We start from the raw sequence: 14,859 nt of genomic DNA, 5'->3' as shown, positions 1-14,859 counted from the left end.
CCTCTCCCTGACTTCCTTCAGCTTCCTGGACTGTGTTTCCTACAATTCTTTCTTCTTGTTTCTTTGGGGCTCTCTCATGGCAGAGGCTTTCCTTAAATGTTTGTTTGTGCCTCCAATCCTTGGCTGTATATATTCATGTTTTAAGAGTAAGGCATAAAAGGCAAACTGTGAACTTTGCATCCAAAAGCAGGTCTTGCTAGGGTATAAGCTTCATTATAGGACTACAGTGCAAAAATCTGGTCCTTTTGCTAGGGGACACTCAAATATTGGTACCTGTTAATTTTTATCTTGGGCAAGTTAGCTTCCCCAGAGAGAAATCCTCTCTGCCACTATTCTTGAAGTTGAGTGGATGAAAAGGGCCAGTGATCTCACTTTGCACTAAATCTGTTTTCCATATGGCGTTAGCTGGCTAGAGTCTCTCCAAACTTTCCAGAGTAAACCTCCAATCTACTACCTGAGTTGAGGAGGGTAGTAAATGACCATGTGAAGTTGGGGAAAGGGGAAGTGATCTAGGGGACAAACAGCTTCTTTCGCTCACTCCTTCTATTTTCAGACCCACTCTATACTACTGCTCTCTAAGTGATGTGGTGACTCTATACTACTGCTCTCTGAGTGATGTGGTAGAAGCCTCTTCCTAGTGCAGGCTTCTAAGCTATTTTCACATTATCTCCAGAGTATCTTTTAAAAATACAGATCTACTCTCTCTCTATTATTTGCTACTTGCTAACCATGCTTTGCACTCTCTCACCTCTTTTCCCTCTGCCTGGAAAGTCCTTTGCTTTTTTAAGGACCAACTCCCGTATCACTTCCTCTGAATCTTCTCAGCTAGGGCAGAACTAAGCATACCTGCACCCTGTTCTCTCCCATAACACATTTACAGTCCAGCTTGTGAGGTAAGCATAGAATTCCTAAGCCTTTGCTTGGTTCTGCTCAATAAACTGGTTTCTTTCTTGGTTTTCTGCAGTGTAGGCACTTTTGAGCTTTTTTCAATATGCGAACCTTCCTAGTTTTGGCTTCTGAAGACTGCTGTGATCTCTTTCTCCTTAAGGTTTTGTGCCTTCTCAAAGATCTATACAAGATCTTTTAGAGGCACATTTTAGAGGGATTTCAGTGGCAAGGAGATGGAGAAGCAGAGAAACATGCATCAGTGTTCCCCAAATGCTCTTCTTTAAAGTCTGCTTTAATTTTGCTGTTTATCACCCACCTACTGTAATTCTCTTTCTCTGTTTTCTCCTTATTTACTTACTACACTCTTTAGTCTCCTTTAGTGGCCTCTCTTAATCTGTGTCACCTAAATATATCTATTTTCAAGATGTAGTTCATGGCTGGGCACAGTGGCTCATGCCTGTAATCCCAACACTTTGGAAGGCTGAGGTGGGAGGATTGCTTGAGCCTAGGAGTTCGAGATCAGCCTGCACAATATAGGGAGACCCTCTCTCTACAAAACAGAAACAAAAACAAAAACTATCTGGGCATGGTGGCACATGCCAGTGGTCCCAGCTACTTCGGAGGCTGAGGTGGGAGGATCGCTTGGGCCCAGAGGTCGAGGCTGCAGTGAGCTGTCATCACAATACCGTACTCCAGCTTGAGTGATAGACTGAGACTTTGTCTCCACAACAAAAGAAAAAAAAAAAAAAAAGAAAAGATGTAGTTCTTGGCCCTCTTTTCCCCTCTCACTCCCCACATTCTCTTATGCATTCTCAGCATTTAAACAATTATCAGAAATAAGGCTTCAGTTCAAAGGCTGATAAATAGGGATGTGAATCCCACAACTTGGGCTACTCCCCCTGCCCCCACCCCAGTTTATTTTACTTCCTAACCCAGTCTAGATTCCTCAATCTGCATCTCTAGCTCTGTCTTTATTCCTGAGCACTAAGCCTAAACTTCCAACTTCTTGTTTAACACTACGAAAACTTTTAGATTGATATGCCCAATATCTATCTCATTTTCTTCCTACCCAAACCTGAAACTTGGTATTTTTCTTATAGTCATTTCCATATATTCAGTTATAAAAACCAGAAATCTAATTGTAATATGTATTTTCTCTCTCCCCTTTATACTAATCAGTTGTCAAGTATTGATTAATTCTACCTCTAAAATGTCTTTGCATTGTCCTCATCCTGATTCTACCTAGTGCAGGCTTCTAAGCTATTTTCACATTATCTCCAGAGTATCTTTTAAAAATACAGATCTACTCTCTCTCTATTATTTGCTACTTGCTAACCATGCTTTGCACTCTCTCACCTCTTTTCCCTCTGCCTGGAAAGTCCTTTGCTTTTTTAAGGACCAACTCCCATATCACTTCCTCTGAATCTTCTCAGCCTGATCAGCTAGGGCAGAACTAAGCATACCTGCACCCTGTTCTCTCCCATAACACATTTACAGTCCAGCTTGTGAGGTAAGCATATAAGCTTCTGTTCTGCTCCACAGCCAGCTCCCTTGAGATAAGCACCAGGTCTCTGTATCCCACCACAGAGTGCCGTATCTTGTGCAATGAAGCTGAAACCACTTGCAACTGAGGCACTAACAACATACCTTGGGTTTTCTTAAGTTGTAGTATCCTTTATTTGTTACTTGAACTTTCCATCTAAAAAACAGAAGTCAAAAAAAAAAACAGCACGTTTTACAATAAACCCCGTACTCTGGATGTTTGGATAAATGAGGGTTTTCTATTAAAATACCATCTAAAAAAGTAACCACACGTATATGAGCATGCAAATTTAGGGATAAGTACTCAGTGTAACTTATTACTTCGGCTCTTACATAATAAAACAAAACACCAGTATCTGTGTAACTACAACTAGTATAGTCTTTCACATTTAAATTACATGGCACATTTCATCTACACAAGTCTTCACTTGTTAACCAATTATGGCTAAATCTCAAGAAATCTACTTTTTGGGGAAACGTAACTTACCGATCTAGTTTAATTCCATCTGCTTCCATTACATTTCGCAAAACCTGTGCAACTGGAATTTCTCCAGCATAACCTGTACCCCAACCCAATGTATTGGATAGATCGTTGCCTGTTCCCAGAGGCAAAACTGCAACTTGTGGAATGTACTTTTCTTGTCCCTAGAATATGGAAGATATGTTTTAGATTTTTCTCTCAGACTATTTGCTGGGTAATAATATTTTGTAAAATTTAATAAGACCAAAACAGTAAGGACACAAATATAACAACTGTATGTTGTTTTGCTAAAGCTTGTGCTAATTGCTTAATCAAAACATCTCATTTTTAACTATTTGAAGCTGGCAATGTCTAATATTCATCTGCATAATAAAAAATATAAAGCAAAAATATTCTAAATTAGGTTGGGCATAGTGGCTCACCCATGTAATCCCAGCACTTTGGGAGGCCAAGGTGGGAGGATCGCTTGAGCCCAGGAGTTTGACAGCAGCCCAGGCAACATGGTGAAACCCTGTCTCTACAAAAAATACAAAAATTAGCCAGGCATGGTAGCGCACACCTATAGTCTCAGCAACTTTGTAGGCTGAGGTGGGAGGATGGCTTGAACCTGAGAAATGGAGGTTGCAGTTAGCTGTGTTTGTGCCGCTGCACTCCAGCCTGGGTGACAGTGCGAGACTGTATCTCAAGAAAAACCAACAACAACAACAAAACAACAACAAAACCCATATATATATATATGTATAGTATATTTATCTTAGAAGTCCTTCTGTAGTAGTTCTTAAAGACTAATACCTTAATCTTCATGTCATCAACTGCATCCAGGACCCACCCTACAGTCCCATCCCCTCCACAAACAAGTACTCGAGCTGAATAATATGGGAGAAGAGTACAGAGTTGCAGGGCTTTGATAGGAGGAGTTTTAGTTACATCAAAAACCTAGAAACAAAAGAAAAAGAAAAATTATTTTTATCCAACATTTTCCTTCATCTGTAATGATGATTTCCCTCTAGATGAGTAGAGATACAGTTAAATAACATTACTGGCTACTATGTATTTAACAATATGCCAGGCACCCTGCCAGACTCTTTATATTCATTGTAGCTCATCCCCACACTGACTTTACAAAGCAAGAGTTAGCCTCATTCTATTGGGCTGGAAACTGAGGTGCAGGAAGGTTAAATCGCTTGCCTGTGATTGTCCAGGTAATTAACTGCTGAAATACAAGGCTAGGTGTGGTAACTCTTGCCTATAATCCCAGCACTTTGGGAGGCCAAGGCGGGTGGATCACTTGACGTGAGGGTTCGAGACCAGCCTGGCCAACATGGTGAAATCCTGTCTCTACTAAAAATACAAAAATTAGCCAGTGTGGTGTTGTGTGCTTGTGATCCTAGCTACTCGGGAGGCTGAGGTAGGAGAATCACTTGAACCTGGGAGGCAGAGGTTGCAGTGAGCCAAGATCATGCCCCTGCACTCCAGCTTCGGCAACAAAGCAAGACTCTGTCTCAAAAAAAAAAAAAAAAAGTTATAGTTTATCTACTATACCACATTGCCTCCTTCTTGTTCACATAAACCACAATGTGCTAAGTTCACCTTTAATTAGTGTTTCATATCTTATACTGGCTTAAAAAAAAATCACCGGTGCAACTTAGCACAAATTTCTGGAAAGCAATTTTGCAATATATAGAAAATGACATAAAAATGCAAGTAACTTTGATTATCCATAATTCTGTCAACGACCCTAGAAAAATATTTTGAAAGACAAAAATGCCTAAAAATATGTATAAAAATATTCACTGTGGCATTATTTATAGTACAATCATAGAGACAGTGTTACCTTTCAACAGTAGAGACTGGATAAATAATGCTATTTCCATTCAATTATTTTAGTCATTAAATATGTAACTATGAGGACTATGTTGAAACAAGGAAAAATATTTATACCATTAAAATTTAAAAAATCAGAATGCAAATTTGTATCTAGATTATTGTTATAGTACTGTTAATATGTAAAGTAAATGCATAGATAATTAATGGAAAGAACAAGAAAAAAGAGAACTGATGTATTTGTATGGAGAAATTGCAAATGATTTTCTCTGTATTTTTTATAATTTTCTTAAGCTGTATAATATTGAGAGTGTAAAAAATACAAATTGGAAGGACAAAGTTATTGCACTTCTAATTGCTACACAATGGGTTATTTTTCTTTAAAATTTTTTTGTATTTTTTTGTTTTTTGGTTAATTTTTCAAAGTAAAATTATATTCAATTTTAACGATCCCTTTTATTTTTAAAACTGAGGTATAATTTACATATAAGATTCACCCATTTGAAGTGAACAAGTCAATAATTTTTATTAAGTTCATTGAATTGCACAACCACCACCATCATCCAGTTTAGAACATTTTTGTTGCTTCAATAAGATCCCTCAATGTCCATTCACAATCACTCCCCATTTCCAGCCCTAGAACCAATAATCTATTCTCTACCTCTACAGACTTGCCTTTTCTAGACAAGTCACATAAGTGGAGTCATACAATATAAGGTCCCTTGTATCTGCCTTCTTTCACTTAGTATGTTTTTGAGGTTCATTATTGTAATATATACGTATCAGTAGTTTGTTCCTTTTTGTCATTTCATGGTATTCCATTGTAGGGCTACATCACATTTTGTTTATCAACTCATCAGCTGATGAACAGCTGGGCTGTTTATGCTTTTCGGCTATCATGAATAATGCTGCTGTGAACATTTTCATGCAAATGTTTGTGAGAAATATGTTTTCACTTCCCTTGGGTAGATTCCTAGTAGAGGAACTGCTAGAAGATATAATAAATTTATATTTATCTTTTTAAGAAACTGCCAAGATGTCTTCTAAAGAGGTTGTACCATTTTATATTCCCACCACAAGAGTTCCTGCTTATCCACATATTTAAATGGCTGATCTTTTTGTAATTATTATTCTTTCCTATGATCAGGTGATTAGTGACTTGAAGCATTAATAATCATTGCATTTTGGGGAAAATGAAAACATTAATATAAAAAGTTTTTTTCTTTAGTTACCTGGACTGGATTCAACAAGATCCTAAATTCTCCCAACAATCCTTCTCCCATATTAGTTCCACTACGAGAGTTGGCCAGGATTATTAATGGGGTCCACTGCTTTCCAAGCTTAGAGGCTAGCTAAAAAAAATTGCCATGAGTGAAAAGGTTTAGTATCTTAAAGATGAAAAGCACATTTTCCATGCCTTGAGAACAATGGTGCTATAATTTGCTGAAATAAAAACTATACTAGTTCTCTCAATTCAATATAAAAATCAAAGAATTCTAAGAATGGAAGGAACCTCAGAAATTAACTAATTTAAGCTCCCATTCAATGTTTAATTCTCTTCTACATTATTCTAGATAAGTCATCCAGCATATGCTCGGACACTCACATAAGGAACTCACTAGTATATGCAGCCCATTACACTGCTACATCAAATTATTAGAAAGTTTGGACTTAAACTGAGTTGAAAATCTGTCTTTCTATAACTTTCAACCATTCACAGAATAGACACTGATTTTTTTCTCTGACCTTTCACCTTAATTTTCCTTTACTGGATGTATTCTGGTGTGTTTTGCAAGGTTTTATTTCTTTTTTTAAAATGGGGTACTCAGATTAAAAAATCTGGACTTCTAATAGCTCAAAGTCAAATGAAATTAGTACTTTTCACAATGTAACCATTTCGTCTTCCCCTCTCCTTGTAGATGTAACCATTAACGAAGTTATTCTGTAGTTTTACTTAGAGATTCTCCTCTCTTGTGATCTCAGGTTGAACTCAGATAAATAAGAGATTGTACATTTAAAAAAACTGTCAAAACAATATTGTTTGAAAAATTTAAAATGTCCCTTTCCTTGCAGGAATATTGACAAAGGTGGCATGTAATCATAAAATCTTAATTTGAAAAAGGTACAATTTTAAAATAAAATAGTTCAATTATTTTGGTATATCCAATTAGAAAATAAATCCATAAATTTTTATAATGTTTCCTTAAGAGCTACATAAAGACTGAGAGATTCAGTAAGTTACATCAATTTCATACACATATCTACATCTATAAACTGTTAACAGGTTTAGTGTTCACCATTATTTGTGGGAGCATTTAATGTGCAACATAAACTTATCTCTAGGGACCCTGTATAAAGTTCAAAATAGAAAAATATTTTTAGAAAAAGGTGTGAGGAAAATCTATTTTCTTTTCACTGACAATAATCATGAATCCCAAAACTGACTGTTCATCAGAATCTTCTGAGGACCTTAAAAAAAAAGATGAATTCCTGGACTTACCCTATACCCACTAAATCAAATATGGCAATGAAGGTACTACTCAGAAATCTGTATTTTTAAAAAGCTCCCTAAATCATTCAGATGCAGGCAATGATTTAGAAACCACTAATATAACATTTCCAATTTCCTTTTAGACATGAAAGAACTCAAGAGCCAAAATTTTTGACCCATCTCTAGGAACTAGGTAGGATTTTATGGCTTACCATAATAGCATTTTATTTCTCTCCTTGGTCTTGATCTGTTATTTAAGTTTATTTTATTCCTGGCACCAATTCTTCTTACATACTGTCTTAACTATCTCAAACAATGAGTTAAGCAGCTTTTTAAAAATCAATCATATAAGAGAAATAAACTCTAATTACCACTTCATAATCTGTTTTTTTGTCTTTACGCATCTGATTAATGGAGGTTAAATAACTTGGTGGAATGATTAGGTTTTTGAATTCTCCAAAATCACATTTTTCATTCTTTAAGCTATTTTTCATGCACTCATCATGCACTGTTTTCTGGCACCAAATGCACCTGAGGGAAGGAAGAAACAAGCATTAACTAATTTTAAACCATAATCTCAATGATAACCCACAAAACAATCATTTTTGTTAAAAAATAAAACATAATTTTATCACTACTTACCATAACATTTGGCAAATAAAATATATGCACTATCTGCACAGTGAAATGGAGCAATAAAGTTTGAACATATTTGGCAGTTTAATCTAACAGCATTTTTTTTTTTTTTTTGAGACAGGGTCTCACTCTGTCCACCAGACTGGAGTGCAGTGGCATGATCTCAGCTCACCACAACCTCTGCCTCCCAGGCTCAAGTGACTCTTCTGCCTAGTCTCCCAAGTAGCTGGGATTACAAGTTCGTGCTACTACCGCCTGGGTAATTTTTATATTCTTAGTAGAGATGGGGTTTCACTATGTTGACCAGGCTGGTCTTGACCTCCAGACCTCATATGATCCACCCACCTTGGCCTCCCATAAGTGCTGGGATTGCTGGAGTGAGCCACTGTGCCCCGCCTAACAGCATTTCTTAAAATGTGGGCCCCAAGATCCATTCAGGGCATCTGTGAGGTTAAAATTTTAATAATAACACTAAAGAGTTATTTCACCCTCATCCTCTCAAAAGCGTACAGTGGAATTTTCCAGAAGCTTTATGACATGTGCTATGACAACAGAAGCAAATATGATACTCTAGCTGAACAATAAGTGAAAGAAATGTGCAAAAATTTAAAACAATGTAACTCTCCTCACTAAATTTTCATAAAAATCATTTGTTACTATTTTAAAAATATTTTTAAAATTTATCAGTTTTAATTTATGACATGGTAAATATCAATAGCTATGATCCACATAAACAAAAGCTGATCTAAAATGATAGTTTTATATATATTTGTGCTTTGGCTGAAATGTAGGTTCATGAGGCCTAAAGTCCTTGCTGTTTAAATGCCCCACTGACATGGACCCTTGAAGAGTTCCTGAGGGTCCAGCTTGAAAGTCTCTTAACCTGTAAATATAAGTACAACCGTGCATTTCTTTTTGTCAGTTAATACGAAAATAATTCATATGCTTGCTTTTGAAATAGATGTAAGAACATATGCATTCAGATTTGCAACTATGTTTGGACCCAATTGGTAAAACAAGCAGAGAACAGAGCTGGTAAAGGTCCTGGGTTTCTATTATTAATTTGCTAAGTATTTAATCCACTCACAGATAAGGCAGATCTGACTGAAGAGATAAAGCAGGCCACCAGAAAAGAATGGTTATAATTAAATGAATATAAAAAAGAAAAGAGGATAAACATTCTTTCACCCAGAGGTCCTCTGTTGACCTTCTATTTTAAGCTGTTTTTTCCTTTTGGATATTCAGATTTGTCAAGTACTTAGTGCTGTATACTCGAGTCCTATTTACTGCTAAAAGCAAGAGTTCTCTGCATAATCTGTTACAGAGAAAACTGAAATAATTTGCATAATCACATTTGTTAATTTTAAACTCAACTTGAGAAACTATAATAGACTGGTTATGTGGCTGAAGTATAATATCTTTACTTATTGGTCTACCATAACTTTAAAATAGTATATCACCATCAAAAGCAATCAGAAAGGATACCCACTGAATTATTTCATAATGGTTTCCTCTGGGAAGAAAAGTAGGACTGAGGAATGGGAAGAATATTAAGTTTTTAGTCTATGTTTTTTTGTATGTATTCCTTGAGATCCTAAAAACCAGAATATAAACATGAACTACTTGTATAAATTTTAAAAATTATTTTAAATACTAGCTTATAAAAATTTAAAAATACAAAAAGGCATAAAATAAAAATCATCCAGAGAGTCACTCTTAACTTTTGGACTTATTTATTCTCAGTTTTATAGTGTATACGTTTCTTTTTCAGCTTAGAAGTATGATGTATATATATATATCTGGATAATGCTTTTCTACATTGTATCATAAACTTTTTTGTATATCATTCAATTTTTTTAAAACATGGTTTGTAAAGAATGTATATTATTACATCATGTGAATATCATATAATTTATCTGACCCTGTCTCAAAAAACAAGAAAAATGAACAAAAATTAGCTTGGCGTGGTAACGTGTGCCTGTAGTCCCAGCTACCAGTGAGGCTGAGGTGGGAGGATCACTTGAACACGGGAAAGGGTGCTGCTGCACTCCAGCCTGGGCATCAGAGTGAGATTCCATCTCAAAAAACAAAACAAAACAAAACGAAAAAAACCTGACCCCTTTTCTGTTTTTTAAAAAAGACATTTAGTTTATTTTTGAAAATATAAATAACATGGGTAAATGAATGAGATTATTTCTTTGCAATCTCAGAAGTTACTGAATCAAAGGGCATGCATTTTCCCAAGGTTCTGGATGTTTGTCCAATATGCTTGTTACAAGTGCATGAAAGTGCCCATCATAACTAACACTTATTAATATCGCTCATTAGTACTTAATTTTTCTTTGATAATTTGATAGAAAAAGGTATCCTATTGTTTTAATCTGGAAGTCTGATTAGTAGGTAAAACTGAGTTTTTCAGCCCCCTTTTGTGAATTCACTCATGTTCCATATTCATCTTTCACTAGGTTTTAATAATTGCATGTGATTTTATTTATCTAGAATATCAACCTTTTTCTGGCATATTTATTGCAAACATGCTTCAGTGTTCTTTAAAATTGTCTTTTTAATCTACTTGAGTTTTTAAAATATATATATACAGATATGTATTTCCGTTTGTAGTTGGCTTAAATGCTGTTTCATCAAAAAAAAAAAAATTTTTTTTTTTGAGACAGAGTATCACTCTGTTGCCTAGGCTTGGAGTGCAGTGGTGCAATCTCGGCTCACTGTAACCTCCACGTACTGGATTCAAGTGATTCTCCTGCCTCAGCCTCCTGAGCAGCTCGGACTACAGGTGCATGCCACCACGCCCAGCTAATTTTTGTATTTTTAGTAGAGACGGGGTTTCACCATATCGGTCAGGCTGGTCTCAAAAACTCCCGACCTCATCAGTCTGCCTCGGCCTCCCAAAGTGCTGGGATTACAGGTGTGAGCCACCGAGTCTGGCCACTATGTTGCTCACACTGGCCTGAACTCCTGGGCTCAAGTGATCCTGCCTCAGTCTCCTGAGTAGCTAGGCTACAGGTACCTAATTAAATGCTGTTATGCTTTAAAGTCTTTTACCATTTCCTAGATATTCACCTATAGTTATTTGCCCACCCCCACCCCAGTTCAGTTGTCATAGTTACATCTTTAATTCAGTGCTTCTTAACCTTCTGGGGCTATAGATTCCATTCAGAATCTCATGGAAGTGTTGGGCTTTTCCATCCTCTGTATTGGCTGGACGCAGTGGGGCATGCGTATAATCCCAGGATTTGGGAGGCCAGGCGGGTGGATCACCTGAGGTCAGAAGTTTGAGACCAGCCTGAGTAATGTGGTGAAACCCTGTCTCTCCTGAAAATATAAAAAAAAATTAGCCAGGTGTGGTGGTGCATGCCTGTAATCCCAGCTACTCGGGAGGCTGAGGCGGGTGAATCACTTGAGCCTGGGAGGTAGAGGTAGCAGTGAGCCAAGATCATGTCACTGCACTGCAACCTGAGCGACAGAGTGAGACTGTCTCAAACAACAACAACAACAACAACAACAACAACAACAACAAAACAAACTACTGCATTAATCTACCCATAATAAATGTGGTGTATTATGAAGAGTTAACCTTCTCCCCTCACCCAAAGAGCACTTGTCCTAACACGATTCATAAAACCATCTTTTCTATTCCCAATAATTTGTGACAGAACAGTTATCATTTATTAAATTCTCATAAATTTCAGAAAAGATTATTATTATTACTATTATTTTTTGAGATGGAGTTTCGCTCTTGTTGCCCAGACTGGAGTGCAATGGCGCGATCTCGGCTCACGGCAACCTCCGCCTCCTGGGTTCAAGCAATTCTCCTGCCTCAGCCTCCCGAGTAGCTAGGATTACAGGCATGCGCCACCACACTTGGCTAATTTTGTATTTTTAGTAGAGATGGGGTTTCTCCATATTGGTCAGGCTGGTCTCGAACTCTGCCCGCCTTGGCCTCCCAAAGTGCTGGGATTACAGGCATGAGCCACTGCGCTCAGCCCAGAAAAGATTATTTTAACCAAGATAATAGCTATTATGAGCCTTTGCTCTATAAAGGTACAGCTAAAATGCTTACTAGGGCCAGGCATGGTGGCTTACGCCTGTAATCCCAGCACTTTGGGAGGCCAAGATGGGAGGGTTGCTTGAGCCCAGGAATTTGAGACCAGCCTGGGCAATATGGTGATACTCCTATCTCTACAAAAACGAAAAAAAAAAATATCAGGCATGGTGGTGCATGTCTGTAGTCCCAGCTACTTGGAAGCCTGAGGTGGGAGGATTGCTTGAACCTGGGAGGCTAAGGCTGCAGTAAGCCATAATCTTGCCACCGTCTTCCAGCCTAGGCAATATAGAGTAAGACCCTGTCTCAAAAAACAAAATAAAATAAAATGCTAATTACTCAGTATTACATTCTTCTTTAGAAATACCATATTCAAACCTGAATCCTATTCTCTTTACATATGTTGTAATTGGTATTTAACAACCTAGATTTCAAACTCACTGGGAAGATAAGACATTACTAAAATGTCTTGATATTTCAGCTTTAGCATCATGTCATTGGGTAACAGCTTATCATCTTTTTTCTTTTTATTTTGAAAAATTCCAAACTTTCAGAGAAATCAAAAGGATAGCAAAATGAATACCCTAAGCCCACCCTTCACGCTGATTCTTAATGACATTTTCTCCCACAATATTCTCTTTCCATATAAATTCATATTTTTTGAATCATTTGAAAGTAAACTGCAGACAGTATGAGATCTCACCCTTCAATATTTCAGCAAATATATTCTAAAAGCAAGAATAGTTTACTTGCTTTTTAAAATATTTTACTTAAAAATATTTTTTACAGGTATGCCTACCACCTACATTCTACCATTAACATCTTTCTGTAATTGCTTTGTCACATTTCTATCCATTAATTCATCTTATTTTTAGTACATTTCCAAGTAAACTGAAGACATCAGAATACTTCCTAAATACATCAGCAAATAGGCTTATCACTACCTAGAATCATGATGTTTTTTCCTTTTCATGTAAAATTTACATACAATGAAACGTACGTATATACTTCCTGAGTTTTGATAAATGAACATACGTAACTAAAACCCTTATCAAGATATAGAACATTACTCTAGAAAGTTCCTTCATATGAAAATATGGAATGCCTCATGAATTTATATGCCGTTCTTGTGCAGTAGTATTTATAGTAAAAAAAAAAAAAAAAAAGGTTTAACAAGGCTTGTTTTCTCTAAAAAATTACCTGTTCACAATAGCTCTCTTTTTTAGTGTGCTGAAGGAGGCATCTGAATTATACATAAAGTTGAGATGGTCATTTATGAGATTCACTAGAACAGGGTTCTGCAAACTGCAAATATGTCTGCCATCTGATTTTGTGAATGAAGTTTTACTGGAACACAGGTAAGCTCATTCATTTATGTATTGTCCATGGCTGGTTTTGCACTGCAACTATGGCAGAGTTAAGTAATTATGACAGACGAAATGGTTGGGAAAGCCGAAAATTCTTTTGGCTCTTTACTGTAAGTTTGCCCACCTCTGCTCTAGAAGATGATTTGGTATCTTTCACTGTTTCAGATAATTAATGAAATGAATAAACACACACCAATAGAATACAGAAACAAAATTTATGATCAAAGCTGAGACTAGTTACACTGAGGCCAATGTAACTGCCTTCTGAGAGTCGGCAGCTTTGTTTTACTAATCACAGTAATTGTGTGTGAGGCGTGGGGTAGATGTAATGAGTAAAAAGTCCTATAAATTAAAAAGCACTTTAAGTTCTTTTTCTCTTAATGAGATAGAACACTACAAGAAACAAAGGTTCATTTAATAAATATATTGAATATGTAAAAATATAACCTAATTCCCTATTTTAGTCAGAGGAGAGATAAAAAGAAGAAAAAGAAGATGTAGTAGTTGAGGGTAGAAACAGGAGCACACAAAAAGAAAAAATCTACAGACAAAGTAGACTCTAGCAGTGTCTAGAACAAAAATAGATGCTCAATAAGTATAATGACCGAATGAGTATAAATTAAAGGGCCTTTCTCACTTATTCTGCAGGCTTTAAACTCAGTCATCATCTCTCATTAGTGTCCTTTGAAATGCTAACTTGTCTGCAGAGTTCACTCACTTCCCTAAGAATGAGATGCAGACAGGGAAGGAGCTCTCCTCAGGGCTAGATAAAATCCAGAGGACTGTCTGGTCTGTGTTTAAAGGTTCTAAGTAGCTATTTATTTTGTTTCTCCTTCCAAAATATCTCATTCCTACAGAAGGTCACAGGAGACTGTAATCCTGTATACAATTATTGGCCAACACAAATCAGTTCAGAACACTGTAGAATATGTACAACTTCAGGACACTGTGGTCTCTTCTCTTGGGAATAATAAACATCTCCTAAATTACACAGAGACAATTTCTATTATGGGGTAAGGGGTTACTCTGTAAAAATGCACTAATGAAGAAAAGAAGATTTATTATCACAAAGATTCAGTGTGCTCAATGGGAGGATACAAAATTAAGAGACAGAGGTGCATGTTTTTAAAGATATGTAAATATAGCAGTGGTTCTCCATCTTTAGAAGGACCTGTAGGGCCTGTTAAAACCAAGACTGCTGATGTCCAGCCCAAGTTTCTGATTTAGTAGGTCTGGGGTTGGGCTAGGGTTGCCAGAAAAAAAACAAAAAAAACAAAAACGGCAATGCCTAGTTGAATTTGAATTTCAGAGAAACTTTTTATGTTCCAAATTCTGCAATATTTTATTTTTATCTGCTAAATCTAGCAACCCTAGAATTTGCATTTCTAACAGATTTTGAAGAGATGCTGATGCTGCTGGTCTAGGGACCTTACTTTGAGAACCAATGAGATATAGGATATTACGTTATCACCAAAAAGGAAAAACTGGGGGAGGAGGGAAGCTGAGTAGATCAGGTAAGAGTTCCTGAAGGAAAGGACAAGGACACGGGATGGGTCTTTAAGGGTGCCTA

The 14,859-nt window shown here is 36.6% G+C and overlaps 1 protein-coding gene across 12 annotated transcripts in view; it reads right to left on the bottom strand.

Moving 5' to 3' along the window:
* The window catches only part of DGKE (diacylglycerol kinase epsilon), a 35,470-nt gene that overhangs the window by 16,922 nt on the left and 3,689 nt on the right, over positions 1 to 14,859 (bottom strand). For all 12 annotated transcript variants that reach the window (XR_010153350.1, XR_008540506.2, XR_010153349.1 and 9 more), the window contains 5 exons: positions 7,598 to 7,757; positions 5,968 to 6,087; positions 3,704 to 3,847; positions 2,918 to 3,075; positions 2,536 to 2,587 (listed from right to left, as the gene is read on the bottom strand). Coding sequence is in view for 9 of the 12 variants with exons in the window: in XM_063799883.1 (XP_063655953.1) it covers positions 2,536 to 2,587; positions 2,918 to 3,075; positions 3,704 to 3,847; positions 5,968 to 6,087; positions 7,598 to 7,757 (634 nt within the window). In the remaining 3 variants the exon portion in view is untranslated. The remainder of the gene's footprint in view (positions 1 to 2,535; positions 2,588 to 2,917; positions 3,076 to 3,703; positions 3,848 to 5,967; positions 6,088 to 7,597; positions 7,758 to 14,859) is intronic.

This window comes from Pan troglodytes, chromosome 19 (assembly GCF_028858775.2).
Source record: "Pan troglodytes isolate AG18354 chromosome 19, NHGRI_mPanTro3-v2.0_pri, whole genome shotgun sequence".
Classification (NCBI taxonomy): Eukaryota; Metazoa; Chordata; class Mammalia; order Primates; family Hominidae; genus Pan; species Pan troglodytes.
The sequence above is the reverse complement of the archived record's forward strand: the minus strand, read 5'-3'. Positions and strand labels throughout refer to the sequence as shown.